This window comes from Argiope bruennichi, chromosome 1, assembly GCF_947563725.1.
Source record: "Argiope bruennichi chromosome 1, qqArgBrue1.1, whole genome shotgun sequence".
NCBI lineage: Eukaryota > Metazoa > Arthropoda > Arachnida > Araneae > Araneidae > Argiope > Argiope bruennichi.
The window spans coordinates 53,448,990-53,463,064 of NC_079151.1; the positions used below are offsets into that span (position 1 = coordinate 53,448,990).

The 14,075-nt window shown below is 31.9% G+C and overlaps 2 protein-coding genes across 2 annotated transcripts in view; both read right to left on the reverse strand.

The window, feature by feature from the left end:
* Positions 1–4,987: 4,987 nt before the first annotated feature.
* On the reverse strand, positions 4,988–7,887 carry LOC129972674 (uncharacterized). The gene is made up of 2 exons (XM_056086898.1): positions 7,621–7,887; positions 4,988–6,019 (listed from the first exon to the last, which is right to left on the reverse strand). Exons 1-2 carry the CDS (start codon positions 7,885–7,887, stop codon positions 4,988–4,990), a joined length of 1,299 nt encoding a protein of 432 aa, XP_055942873.1.
* A 2,209-nt stretch (positions 7,888–10,096) lies between these two features.
* LOC129989126 (adenomatous polyposis coli protein-like) overlaps positions 10,097–14,075 on the reverse strand; it is a 134,903-nt gene continuing 130,924 nt past the window's right edge. The window contains exon 20 of the mRNA XM_056097497.1: positions 10,097–12,600. Coding sequence (XP_055953472.1) covers positions 12,033–12,600 — 568 coding nt within the window. The 3' untranslated portion in view covers positions 10,097–12,032. The remainder of the gene's footprint in view (positions 12,601–14,075) is intronic.

Genomic DNA, 14,075 nt, shown 5'->3' on the forward strand with positions numbered 1-14,075 from the left:
ATCTATCATGAAATTGTGGCAAACATAAATCAGTCCCTTTCTACGCATGCACTGCCTACTGGCCCTCTTATAATTGGCCGAATGTAAACCAGGCATTAAACGAAATATTTTTTTTTTCCATAGAATTGGAAAAAAAAAAAAAAGCAAATTTATAATAATATAATTTATTATTATAATATGTTGTTATCATATATATTTGTGGTAGTAATTTCATAAGCCAGATAATATCTTCCGAACTGAAGTGATCACCTTTGTCTAGTGGCTATGTTACTCGGATCTGAACCCTCATTTTGCGAATTCGAACCTACCTTCAGTAAAAAGTCGTGAGACTCACTAGACGCAAAATCAACCACTCACACACGCTCACCGTCGCTCGCCATAACGCTTGGCGCGATAACATCGTTCGTCTCTCCGCAGACTCACTGGTAGGGGAGCATTGTGGTGGTAACTTCATAAGTCAGATAACATTTTCCGGGATGGAGTGATCACTTTTGTCTAGTGGTTATGCTACTCGGCTATGAACCCTAACGTTGCAAGTTCGAACCTCAAATAAGCACATATTATTATTAAGTTATATTATACAAGTTTACATCCTTCTTGTTCTTGCGTACAGCCGACCACCCCGCCACCACTGAACGTAGCAGTATCGACAGGATTTGTTGTGGCCGACTAAACAAGTTTACATCCTGTTCGCAAAACTCCAAAACACACGTTGTCATTCTTTTGGAATCACTACATGATTCCAACTCACTTCGCTATATCGTCAAGTAATAATTCTTAATTATTACATGGCGAGGTAGTAAGAAATTAGTGCCTAATAATACGAAATTGATTCCTTATCTAGTAATAAGAAATTGATGATATATATATGTAAAAATGATAAATACAGCAATATAGACAATATAAATGTTCAATTCTAAGTTGTTTAAAAATCAACATAGAATTTATTCTTTTTCTTTGTTTTAATAAAATGTATTTCATCAAAACTGATCGACATAATGCTAATAACATTGAAATACACGGCAAAATTAATTTAGTCGTGTCAGTCAACTTTGGTGAACTGCATTTTATCACAAAAATTATACCATTTCATGTTATTTTGATATAAGTAATCAGTTGAAATAGGTTCCAGTTCTGTATTGACAGTTTTTTCATTTAGCTCATCTCGTAATCCAGAAATACAAAGACGCCATATTCCAAATATCGACAATGGGGACTTATATCGAAACTGTTCCTTTTTACATTATAATTTAGCAATAAGGTACGTAGATAAGACTCTGGGTAGTTAGCTGTACTTCAAAAAGTATGAAAATGAGTGGCGATGTACCTGTAGTTTGGAAACTCTTTTCATCTCTATTTCATTCACACCGACTGGATCTATTTAGAAACAATTCTTCTTAAGAACGATTCTTCCACTTTTTGTTTTCGATTTATAATCAACTATTCGAGTGAAACAATTCATTTATTCGTATGATGAAACTAAAATAAATCGTTTTTTTCCATCGAGGCAAGCATTTACACAATTCGAGTGGGCGAGCTATTGCTAAATAACGATGAAAAAATTCGGCCTGATTTTGGGTCCACATAAGCGATTTATATAAATAGATTATTTATATAATACATGCATTTTCACAAAAAAAAGTTACCTAAAGACATTTATTTTTGCTTACGCTTCAAAATTTGGCGAAGATGAAACAAGGCTTTATCGATAAGTAAATTTGTAACTCGCATAGCTACTGCCGCTGCCGTCTTATTAGGGGATGTTTCTTAATATGCGATGAAACAGTTTCTTATGCTTTCAGTATCATCCTAATTTCAGAAGGTTTTTGCTATGTTACATAGGTCTATTAATGAATTTTAAATAAAATGATTAAAAACCATGAAAAGGGAGGTGAAAAAAACTCCGATTCTGAATATGATTGCTATCAAAAACATTAAAAGATTACAGCCAATGTCTTTGTTATCTGCCTTATCAAATATTAGGCAACGTGAGATATGCCGAAATAGCTCAGTTGGGAGAGCGTTGGACTGGAGATCTAAAGGTCTCTGGTTCGGTTCCGTAATTCGGCGCGTCAGCCATCCTCGGTAGTATAGTGGTCAGTATCCCCGCCTGTCACGCGGGAGACCGGGGTTCGATTCCCCGCCGGGGAGGAATTTTTTATTCGCATATATAAATATATATATCTATTATTTTGAATTTAAGAAGGTTTTTTTTTATGTTGAATAAAAAATGAAAAATACCCCCCCCCCTAGAATTATACTTACAACATGAACATAAAAAACCCCCTAGAATTATACTTATAATTCAATATATATATATATGTGTGTGTGTTATTAACCCGAGAATAACTTCATTATTTTTTTTAGCAAATATTCATATAAATTTTTTGAACATGAAGAGAATTTAAATATAGAAATACACATGTATTCGAATAATTTGTTTATTGTATTATTAGTTTTACAGTCTCCGTGAAATTACCAAAAGGCTGGCTTGGGCTGTTACCCAAAAGGTTGGTCCGAGTCTACCCGCTGCCGGTGTAATGTTTTTTATTCCTCTAATATTCGGAAAAATTCTGGTGTTGCATTATTTATTTCCTATATTTCGGAGATAGTTTTGCTCGTCGTGCACACAAATTAAAGTTCATCTTTGAAGAGAAATTTTTATAAGGAGCTGCACAAAATAAATATAATAATCGATTATATTCATATTTTTTTGAAATTTTCAAGTACAAGTTTGAAACATTTAATTGATGCAAATCAATCCGAAATTTTGAGATGTATTCTTGTCCCAAATATTTCGTTTAGTTGAAAATAAAATTTTCGACGGTGTTTTAAACTCATTTTACTTGGTCATTTTTGCAAAAAGTCAAATAAGATGAAATTTATATAGTGGAACTTTAACATGCGTTACATTTTACTAAATCTTGCCTTAGAAATAATCTTTTCTTTAGGATATTAATAAATATAATTTGCTTTTCTTTATTTCTAAATTGGTGATTCGAAATGAGCAGTGGACTGTACTTTTGCTTAAACTTCTTTATTTACACTATATACACTCCTTTTACGGTGAGTAGATCATATAATACATGGCTGATTGCGGTATTGCATTGCGGTTGGCTTGTTAAGCCTTACAAACTGAAGTTGTTTACAGCTTCTGCGGGAGCTGGGGAGCCGATGCGGGTCAACGTTCTAATGAACTCCTGAAAGACTCGACCGGAAGGGCGGGTAAAGGGGTTGCCGTAATTTTAACATTGCCAAGTTTGGCGTTAAGCGACATTCGCGTGAACATACCGCCCGACCGTGCAATGTCTCCCAAAAGCACAAAGACGTTGCACACAATACATATAGAAATACAGTAAATTTTAAATTGAAAGTTAAATTAACAAATGCAAAATTCAGTATGAAAGAATATATACATAAAGTTCAAATACACATTAAAATACAATGAAGACACTAAATACTACAGAATAACTAAATTCAAACTACTAGATATATAAGTATGCAAAGACAATACAAAAACTGAGACATAAATTTTTTGAAGAGGTCCTTTTCTTTGAAACTTATTTTTAATAAAAAACGGACTACAGAAATCTGTTCCAGTAATATTGAATGGTAACGAAGGATTACAACGTTCTGCGGGTAAATCAACCATTTTTTGAATAGACAGGTGAGGATTATATCGGGAACAAGTAATACAATTATGAACAATACTGCGAGCTATATTTCTGCCCCCAATGGGCCAATACATCTGTCTAGTTAAATGAAGTAAAGTTTGGGCTCCAATATGACAATTTTTAAGATGAATACTTTGCATAATTAATTTGGTAAGGATATGAGTTTTAGGTAAGATAATAGGAAATTTTACCTGAAATGGTATGTCGGCATTTCTAAGTCTGCCTCCTACTCTAATTACATTAGAAACTTTTTCTAAAAAAGGGGATAAACTTTTTAATTTGCTAGAAGGGTTTACCTGTTTACCACTTGCTAAGTTTTTGAAGTCATCAGCAAGAACATTTTGTTGTACAAGGGAAATTAATTTAAATTCTGCTTCCTCGATTTCCTTTGAGGAGAGTGAACCCTTCATCTTCTTGTTTCTGCAGTTTCCTAGAAATCTGAGGAGAAAACTGAAAACACGTATTAATTTGTTATACTTATTACTAATTTTGAAAAAGTTAGTAAGAAAATCTGAATTTAAAGTCACTAAGGAGTGAGTGATATTGTCCTTGAGTTCCAATAAAAATTGAGAATCTTGAGATGCATCAATCATTTGTTGGTCAGCACAGTTCACAGAAACAGGTAGTTCTTGAAGGAAAGTTGGTCCATTCCACCATAAATAGTTGTCAATCAGTTGTTCTGGAACTAGTCCTCTTGATATCACATCTGCGGGGTTTAAAGTGGAGGAAACATGCTGCCATTTGTTATTCTGCGTCAGTTGTTGTATTTTTCCCACTCTATTTGCAACAAATGTCTTGAGACGATGTGGTGGTGTTTGAATCCAGGCTAGGGAAATAGTAGAATCTGTGTACATCACTGCGCTATCAATTTGTAGATGTAAAGCTTTTTCAACCTTGGCCTGTAGTTGAGCGGCGAGAAGACATCCACAAAGTTCCAGTCTGGGAATGGAGACAGTCTTTAATAGGGAGACTCGAGATTTGCTGCATACAAGTCTAGATGTGACTATATTATTGGCACTGATGCATTGTAGATAAATAACTGCTCCATATGCGGCTTCACTGGCGTCTGAGAAACAATGAAGAATTAATTTTGCAGGATTTTCATTTAAAATCCATCTTGGGATTTTTACCAGCTCAAGAGCCCTAAGGGATTGAACTAAATGACTCCACTCTTTACCAATGGCTGGAGGAAGAGGGTCGTCAAATGTAAGTTTTTGCAACCACAATTTTTGGAGAAAAATCTTCATTTTAGAGATAACTGGTCCTAGCAGACCCAAGGGGTCGTAGAGTCTGGCAACGACTGAGAGAACTGTTCATTTCGTGAGCATAGATTTATTTTCATACTTGACTGTGAATATGAATAAATCCTCGAAAGGCTTCCAATGCATGCCAAGAGCCTTTGAGACCTGCTCATCTATGGGAAAAGTGTTTTCAGGATTAGAAGTTGGAAAACTATTTAAAAGTTCTTGTGAGGTTGAAGTCCACTTATGTAAGGACATTCCTGCTCTTGCGAACATTTTTATCAGCTGTTGTTGTAGAATTTGAGCAGTTTGGATATCCGGGGCGCCTGTAATCCCATCATCCATATAAAGGTCGCGTAAAACCATTTCCGATGCTAACGGAAAGTCCGACGCTTCATCTAAAGCTAATTGTTTAATGGTGCGTACGGCAAGATGAGGTGCATATGAAGTGCCATATGTCACAGTTTTTAATCTAAATGTTACTTCTTGATGGGAACTGTCATCAAACCATAAAATTCGTAAATAGTCTCTTTGATGTGGCACAACTAAAATCTGACGAAACATCTTTTGAATGTCAAATGTAAAGGCAAACTTGTGTGTCCTGAACCTTATTATTAATTCAAAAATGTCCTCAACAACATCACCTTTACACAATAAATCATTTAATGAAACTCCATTAGAGCTAGGGGAGCTAGCATTGAAGACTACTCTTAGAGGGGTGCTTGTAGATCCTTCCCGGTAGACTCCATGATGAGGTAAAAAATAATTAGTTTCTGGTAATTCATCTTCCATTACTCTTTCCATGTGACCAAGAGCTGCATATTCCTCAATGAATTCAGAATAGAGCTTTTTCATTTGCGGGTTTTTGTTTAGCCTTTTAATTAAACTGTCTAGACGATTTCGCGCTATTTGTTTTGATTCACCTAACACAGGGGGATTCTCCTTTATTGGCATTTCCACAATATATCTACCTTCCTCATTGCGTTTGTATGTTTGCTTGAAATGTTTCTCACAATAAATTGAATCTTCACTTAAAGAAAATTGATTTTCATGTAATGTTTCGATTTGCCAAAATCGTTCCATTATTTTTTCTAAATTATCATTCTGCGTAACAAGACCACAGAATTTATGATTAAATTCTGACTCTCCTTCCTTTGCAGAGCTAGCAATAAATCCGAAACGCGAATTCAGTAAAATCAGATTATCTGAAATATATTTCCCTGGCATTAATATATCAAAAAAGAAAGAAGCTGAAAGTAATATATCAATTGCCCTTTGACCTTGCATAGGATCGGCCAAATTGAATCCATCCGGTAAACTTTGTTTTTCTAATTTTTTATTTATTGAAGGAATGCATTCAGTAATTTTTGGAATGACGAGCAACTGAGCTATTGTGATGTATGATTCATCGCTATTTGAAATCTCTGCAAACACTTATGAATGTAACTGACTTGTTTTTCCATTGATACCGGAAATCGTTATATTATTTTTATATTTTTTAAGTGCTAATTTATTTGCGACTTCTGTAGTGATAAATGAATTCTGAGACCCAGTGTCACAAATGCCTCGCAAAGGTATTTTATGACCAGCAGCGTTTTTAATATAAACAATAATAGTTGGCAAAATAGATGAATTTGCATTTTTTTTTTTTTCGTTGATCTTGAGAACAGAGAGAAGGACATATTTCTGTTTGAACTAAAGCTTTTGAGTTAGAGTATGAAGTATTTTGATGATCACTAGATTTATTGGTTGAGGTTTGTTGCTGTTGTTTTTTATTTCTTATAGAAGAATCAATGTGAAGAAGGCTATTATGAAAGCCAGAACAAATCTTACAACGATTATTGCTGCGGCAATGATTCGTTTTATGAGAATCCGATAAACAATTAGTACAATGCGTATTTTTGATCATATTCAATCTAGACACAGGATTTAATTTTAAAAATGCTTCACATTTAAATAAAGGGTGTAAAGGCTTATTACATGTGATACACGCTTTCTTTGAATCATTTCCTACAAAAAATGAATGTGATTTTTTATGATTCTTGTTGCGGTTTTGATTTTGCGGTAACACTTCCTTGAATGTTTTCAAGGACAAGACACCTTTTCTCTAAAAATTCAATGAATTCGCACCATGTAGGTAAATTAGATGATACCAAAGAAAGTTCAAATTGTCTTCTTGATTCTCTATCTAGTTTTTTCATCAAAATATTGATCAATAATGATTCGGAAAAAGAGTTTAGTTCTAAACCCATAATTTTAAGAGCTCGAACACGTTTAATACAGTTGTCCACAAAAGCTCGTAAACCTTTTACTGAATCGGATGTATGGATTTCTAAAGCTAAAATGTCATTGAAATGGCTTTGAACGCATAAGCGTTTATTATCAAAACGTTCTTTCAGAGCATTTTTCAAACTGGCATAGGTCTCTTCTATTGTCACTATTTCTGCAGCTGCACCACTAAGAGTTGATTTTAAATAATATAATTTTTGATTTTCAGTTAATTTATCATTATTGTCAATGATATTTTAAAATTGAATTTTAAAATTCTGCCAGTCTTGGTAATGACCAGAAAACTTAGGCAGCGGAATTTCAGGCAGTCTGAAACTAATGCTTTCTGTTTTGCTTAATGCTTCATTAGAATGAGATTTACAGTTCGAAGCAGATAAAAGTTCCTTATTAGAGGCTAATATTTTCTTAAGGCTTACCTCTAGTCTTTCGCACTCCTCTTCTAATTCTTCTACCGAATCTTCCAATTCTTGTAATTCGGAATCCTCGGCTGTAACGAAGTACTCTTCTTTAATCTGTTCTAGGTTTTGTTTAATCTTGAGAAGATTATCCAGTTTAGTTTGATACACTATTGAATCCTTTGAATCATCCGTTTCGATAAAAGAGTTCAGCTTTGTTAAAGAGGATTTTATACTACCTCTCTTTCTGTTAAGAGATATGATTTTTGCTCTTTGATCATCAGCCATGATTACTTTTACTAGTAATTACTCCGGTTGCACGGACCATAAATATGGTGATTCGAAGTGAGCAGTGGACTGTACTTTTGCTTAAACTTCTTTATTTACACTATATACACTCCTTTTACGGTGAGTAGATCATATAATACATGGCTGATTGCGGTTGGCTTGTTAAGCCTTACAAACTGAAGTTGTTTACAGCTTCTGCGGGAGCTGGGGAGCCGATGCGGGTCAACGTTCTAATGAACTCCTGAAAGACTCGACCGGAAGGGCGGGTAAAGGGGTTGCCGTAATTTTAACATTGCCAAGTTTGGCGTTAAGCGACATTCGCGTGAACAAAATAGATATTGAAAATAATAAATACTTGCTTGGCTACATAATTATTGAACAAATCTAAACCCTGTTTTCTGCGTTAAAAATTTAATCAAATAATAAAATCAGTCCGCTTTAAAAGTATCACATTTTGATATATTAACGCAAGTTCCTTTATCCCCCTCCCCTCTTCCATCTCCGGGCACCTCAGATTTCAGGATGAGAAGCTTCCGATGTGATGATTGGTACCGGATCAGAGGTGATCATTCTCTGGTTCAGGTCTAAATTACGATATGTAGTTGAATGAATGAAGTTCTCCCCTTAAAAAGGGTTGTGACGCCTGAGTAGCTAAGTCGTACTCTTAGCCCTAGATGGCGCTACTAAAAAACAAGAGACGCAAAAATTTCAGCTTAAATTCACTAATTTAGTCAGCGAGCTTGTCTATGACAAGTGACATCAGAAACAACAACATTATTTGAATTAATACGCCACAATCAGGTAGCTTTGTCTTAGAAGTGGCATTTAAAAAAAATGAAGAATCTATGAGAAATTATTTCGCCAAATATTCCTCGATTGAAGACGAATATTATTTAGGGTACCATTGTCAGAGATAAATATTTTTTTATGAATGGGAAGGGGTTTATTAGAATAAACGTACGATATATATATATTTTTTTCTCTTGCGTCGGCACTGTCTTATACATTAATTCTTTCATATAATTATATATATTAAAAGTATTGTTCACTTTCAGGAAAATTAATTAATCAAGAAAACTTTTTTTTTATCAATTTTTGGATTTAGTTATTTTATTTTATCAAGTATTATTTTCCATGTGTTATTATTATTCAGTATTAAGCATTTATAAATTACTGTAGTCATGTTCGATTAATTCACTTTTATTGCAATTGAAATATTTTATAAGTATTAAAAAGAATCAAGAAATGAAGAATTTTGTTAAATTCGAAGCAACCTAAAAATAGTTAAAAACATATTCTCATTAAAGTTCAGTTTAATTTTTCCATGATCATGCTGCAACAAATTTAATGCTTTAATGCTGCAGCCTGTGTCTCGGTCTATATACTAAAATCTATAAAAAGAAATATAACCATATTTTCCCTAGAATTAGGTCTCAGTGCAATTAAATCTCAATAGTTTCTTAATTGCTTAAAAATTGATAATTTTTTGATGGTCAGCAAAAGAAACTCTACTTGGCCTCGCCCTCCATCGGTAAATCTCTATTGCCGCCTCTGGTTATTAGACAGTGCAAATTTAATTTCTTTCCTTTTCTCCAGCTTTTTTTTGTTGATTTAAATTTGATATCTCTATATATGCATTTCTCAAATAACAAATATAATGACCAATTGAAATAACATAACACTGAAGTATGGTTCACTTTTAAGAGTGTTGCTTTCAATACCTTGTATATGAAAATTTAAATTAAAATGGTAAAAATTTGCAAAACTGTTTTTAACTTATTTTAAATATTCGAATATAAAGTTTGTCAGTGTGTGAATGAACCACCAATTGAAAAACAAATTCTATTTGCAAATGAAATTAAAGAGAAAAAAAATTATATTTCGGAATTAAAACATGAAATGATTTTAATTTAAATAAATTTGTTATTGTAAATCAAATGAAAACAGATCACATTCAAAATCCCTCAAAGGACACACAAATTATCCTTAAATTTCCAGGGACCCTTTAAACAGCTGCTTAGCTTGCCTATTTGGTAATCTAACTCTGATTGACAGTTAAAATGAAAATAACCTTTGTTTAAGAAACCTTTTTAGGTAGCAAAGATAAAGACTTCATTCAATAAAATACATTTAAAAGCATTTTTCATTTTTATTCAACATATCACAATAATACAAGATCAAATGAATCATTGTAAATAAAATTCTCGAGTTTGCATTGTAGATAACAAAACTGAAACAAATCAATATTAGTTGTCAAACACAAAAGCACGAACTATACATAAAATATACAAATAATTTATTAAGAAATTAATCTATTTAAGCTTTTATGGCACGTGTATTAAATATTTGTTGAATAATTACATGGCGCTTTTCAGTATTGATGCACATTTGCATGATTTTAACATTGAATATTTTATTAATAATATTACCAATTAAAATTATGAAATGCAAGCATTAAAAAACATCAAAAGATTGTAATATTTTTTTTAAATTTTATAAAAATAAGTAAAATTAAATAGTGGGATCTGTTTTAGATTAATCGTCACAAATATTGGAGATAAGTTTGTAGAATACAGTTTAAAAAAAGTCACTTATTTTTATTTAAAGTCTAGAACAATTTAACATTTATATGTTAATATATCATAATATTCTAGAATTTTTATTACAGTTTTTCATATTATTAAGCTGACAAATGTCTTTTAAGCAGCTAAAGTGACATTTTTTAAAAATGCGTATAAGTGCAAAACAGTGTAAACATAATAATGCACACAAATATTTAAGGTTGTGAATATGCATTCTAAATAAAATTTATCGAACATTTGTTTATATACATATAATTTATAACAAAAAGAAAAAAAGACAGCAGTAAACATGAATTCGTTCAAACCATGCATGAAAAGAGAAACTGTGTCGCAAATGCAGTTAAAAGCATAACCTAATATTAATCCATTTAAGCTATTCGTTATTAAATTTTAATCTAGTTTATAAAAAATGATAATTAAGATGAAAAGTATTATAAATAATAAATGCATTATTAACAGAATGAATTCAAACATAAAAAGAAATAGGATTTGAATTCCTGTCTAATTGTTCAACATTTTAAAATTACTTGCATTATTAAAAAGATATAATTTTAGTTAAAATTTTAATTTTGATGCTTCAATAAGTATATTTCACTTCTTTAAAATAAGCAATTGAAATAAATAATTCAATAATGAATTATCCATACTGATAAAATACATGTTTCAATACTTTAGTTGCCGAAGTATGCACTTAACTGTTAAACATTTATAGGTAAATGCATATTTTACAAAAAATGCTATAAGGCATATCAACAGAATATTGAAACATGTAACAATTATTTTGAATGTATGTATTTCAGAAAACATTAAGGAATTTTAAATATTGAGAAGGGGAAAAAAAAAGCCAGATAAATGTGTAAAGGTAAAAATTCTTTACCTAAATAAAGTTTAATTCAAAATATTTAGCAATATTAAAAAGAAAAAAAGAACTTTAAAAGAATTCTTGGCACAGTTTGCATGAGGAGTTGCCACATTTTTAAAACATAGTTTATTTGAAAATTGCAATGATTAAAGTTGTAATATAAAATCAAAACACAAACTTCTTTCTTTTTACACCATATAATGTTTAAACACATGAGGATTCTTAACATAATACAGAGAGATAAAATGAAAAATGAGAGCAACGGGATCTTTACATCTTCAGTAGAAAAATCAGAAAATAATGCATTAGGAATAAAAAATTGTAAATATGCTTAACAAGAAAGAAAATATATTATAATGCACTTAATGTAAACATACACCTGCCTTATGAATAGTAAATACAGCTCTTTAAAGACTTTGCATAGTTGCTCCATAGACTAGACACACAAATTGAGAGAAAAGTTAATCCAATGACAAAGAAAAACAATACAACACTATTTTCTTGTCATAAAAATTTGTCTTTTGAATTGAGTAATTTTGTTCCATTTTTCTCTCATTTAAAATAACAACAAATATACAACTAAAAGAAACAACCGGATTAAGATATAACTTCTGTTAAAAAATAGAGTGGAATACCAATTCAGGGAATAAGAATTTGGTACATATAAAATTTTACTAATGCTAGCTGTTTCGTATTTAATGTCAAACATTTTCCCTGTCACTGTCCTCCGAGTCACTTTTCTTTCTGTCCAAATACTGACTGTCATTTCCTTTCCTACTGTCTGAATCTGCACCATTTGCATCCATTGCTCTTCTACTGTCAGATACATCATTGCCATTTTCTGCCATGTATGTAAAAGGTGCAGTTACCAGAGGTATGGAAACTTTGGGATCCTGAGAACTTCCATAACTTCTTCCACTAGTAATGCAGGCTGGTGGTCCAGAAGATAGGCTATAGCCCCCAGAAAATGGAGTGTAACTACCTGATTGCCTTAAACTTTTGGAAGTTATTGCATGGGGTTTAGCCACTGGCTTCACAATTCGAGGACCCCCTGATGGTTTTGCTGGTGCAGTGGGTAACTTTTTATTAACATTCTTTGTAGTATTACTCAGGGGTTGTCTGGGTTTGAATGCTCCTCCTGTAACCTGTGTTGTACCTCTGTTCTGGGGTTTTGAACTGTCATTTTGGCTTGCTTTGGGTATTTTTTCATATGTAGAACTTCTTGGAATGCCTTTTTGCTGCACTGGGGGTGTAGTGACACTGCTGCATCTGAAAGAATAACAGTTAACATGTAATTTAGTATTAAATATGCCAAACTTAAATTCTGCATTTTTCAAAATACAGACAGTATGTATATAAATACTTCTCTTATTCTAGATACTCCAATCCCAAATTATGAGATTATTCATGATTTTAAATATACTTTAATTTATTTGCATTACAATGACAAAAAAAAAAAGCAACCAAATACTTTAAACATATATTTTAAATTTGTAATTTGTTATAGTTTTGCAGTAGCAGACCAGTGCCAAATGAATGCAGTCTGAATCAAATTGTTTTTACAAAATATAAATAGAAAAATTTGAATGTTGCGTTTCACTAAAATTAATTGATGTATTATAAATAGTTTGCTTTGCAACATATAATTAGTACAATTTTTCAAAGCAAATTATACTCATGTTTTAATTACAAGTACTATACTCGTGATATAGGAAATCCAGAAACCATAAAATGGTACTAAAATGTCCTTATATATAATGTCACTCATGTATAAAGATTTTTATGCCAACAAAATCAATTTATATCCTTTCAATATTTTTTTTAATTAAGTACAGAAAACAAAATTTTTAAAACTATCTGAGGAAACAATTTATATTTAATAATTTAAGTTATTGGGTATATTTGACATATGTTGTTGTTACTTATGGCACTTGCCATAGACAAGATTGCTCACGAATTTATACCGAGTTTGTGCAGTAGCTTCTGAGAATAAAGGCCCTTAAGCACCTGGCAGAAGTCTAACTTCTAATTCATATGAAGATGACACTCACACACTCGCTTGAACAGCCCCTTTTTACGAGGGAGGGGGCTCTTTTACATACCTCCAGATAGAACACAGGGTAGAGAATAACCATGCCCAGATCCCAAGGAAGACGCACTACCCTAGGCTAGGACACCAGCACTTTTATATACCAAGGCATTATGTATTTCTTTACACATGATGTTCGGTTATGCTATTAAAATCTACTTTTACATGCCCCCCCCCTCAAAAAAAATGATGCTCTCTCTAAATGAAAAATCCAAATAACTGTGTACCCAAAGAATTAAAAATCTTTTTAATGAGATGAGATGTTATCCAGGCTGTGATTATTATTTAATGCATAACTCTTCACGCTTAAAAAAATAAGGCATAATATTAAGCATATATCTAATAAGACATAATATCAATAAGACAAAATGAAAAACCAAAATTCAAATCTACATATGAACACAACTTTTTAATGAAAACATTCTCTATTAAATTAATTTTTAGTTTTTAGATTCATTAATATTGATAAAATGATAATAAATAGCTCCAAATTTTACTTTGATTGTTTCTTGATTAGTTAAAAATATTTTAATTTTTGCATGTGATCTCACTTTTAGCCAAGCAGCCCTAGGAATTAGTCCACCTCGTTAGAAGACTGTTACTGTATTTCAAAGAATTTTCAGAATTTTGTGCAATATCTAAATATTGGGAAATA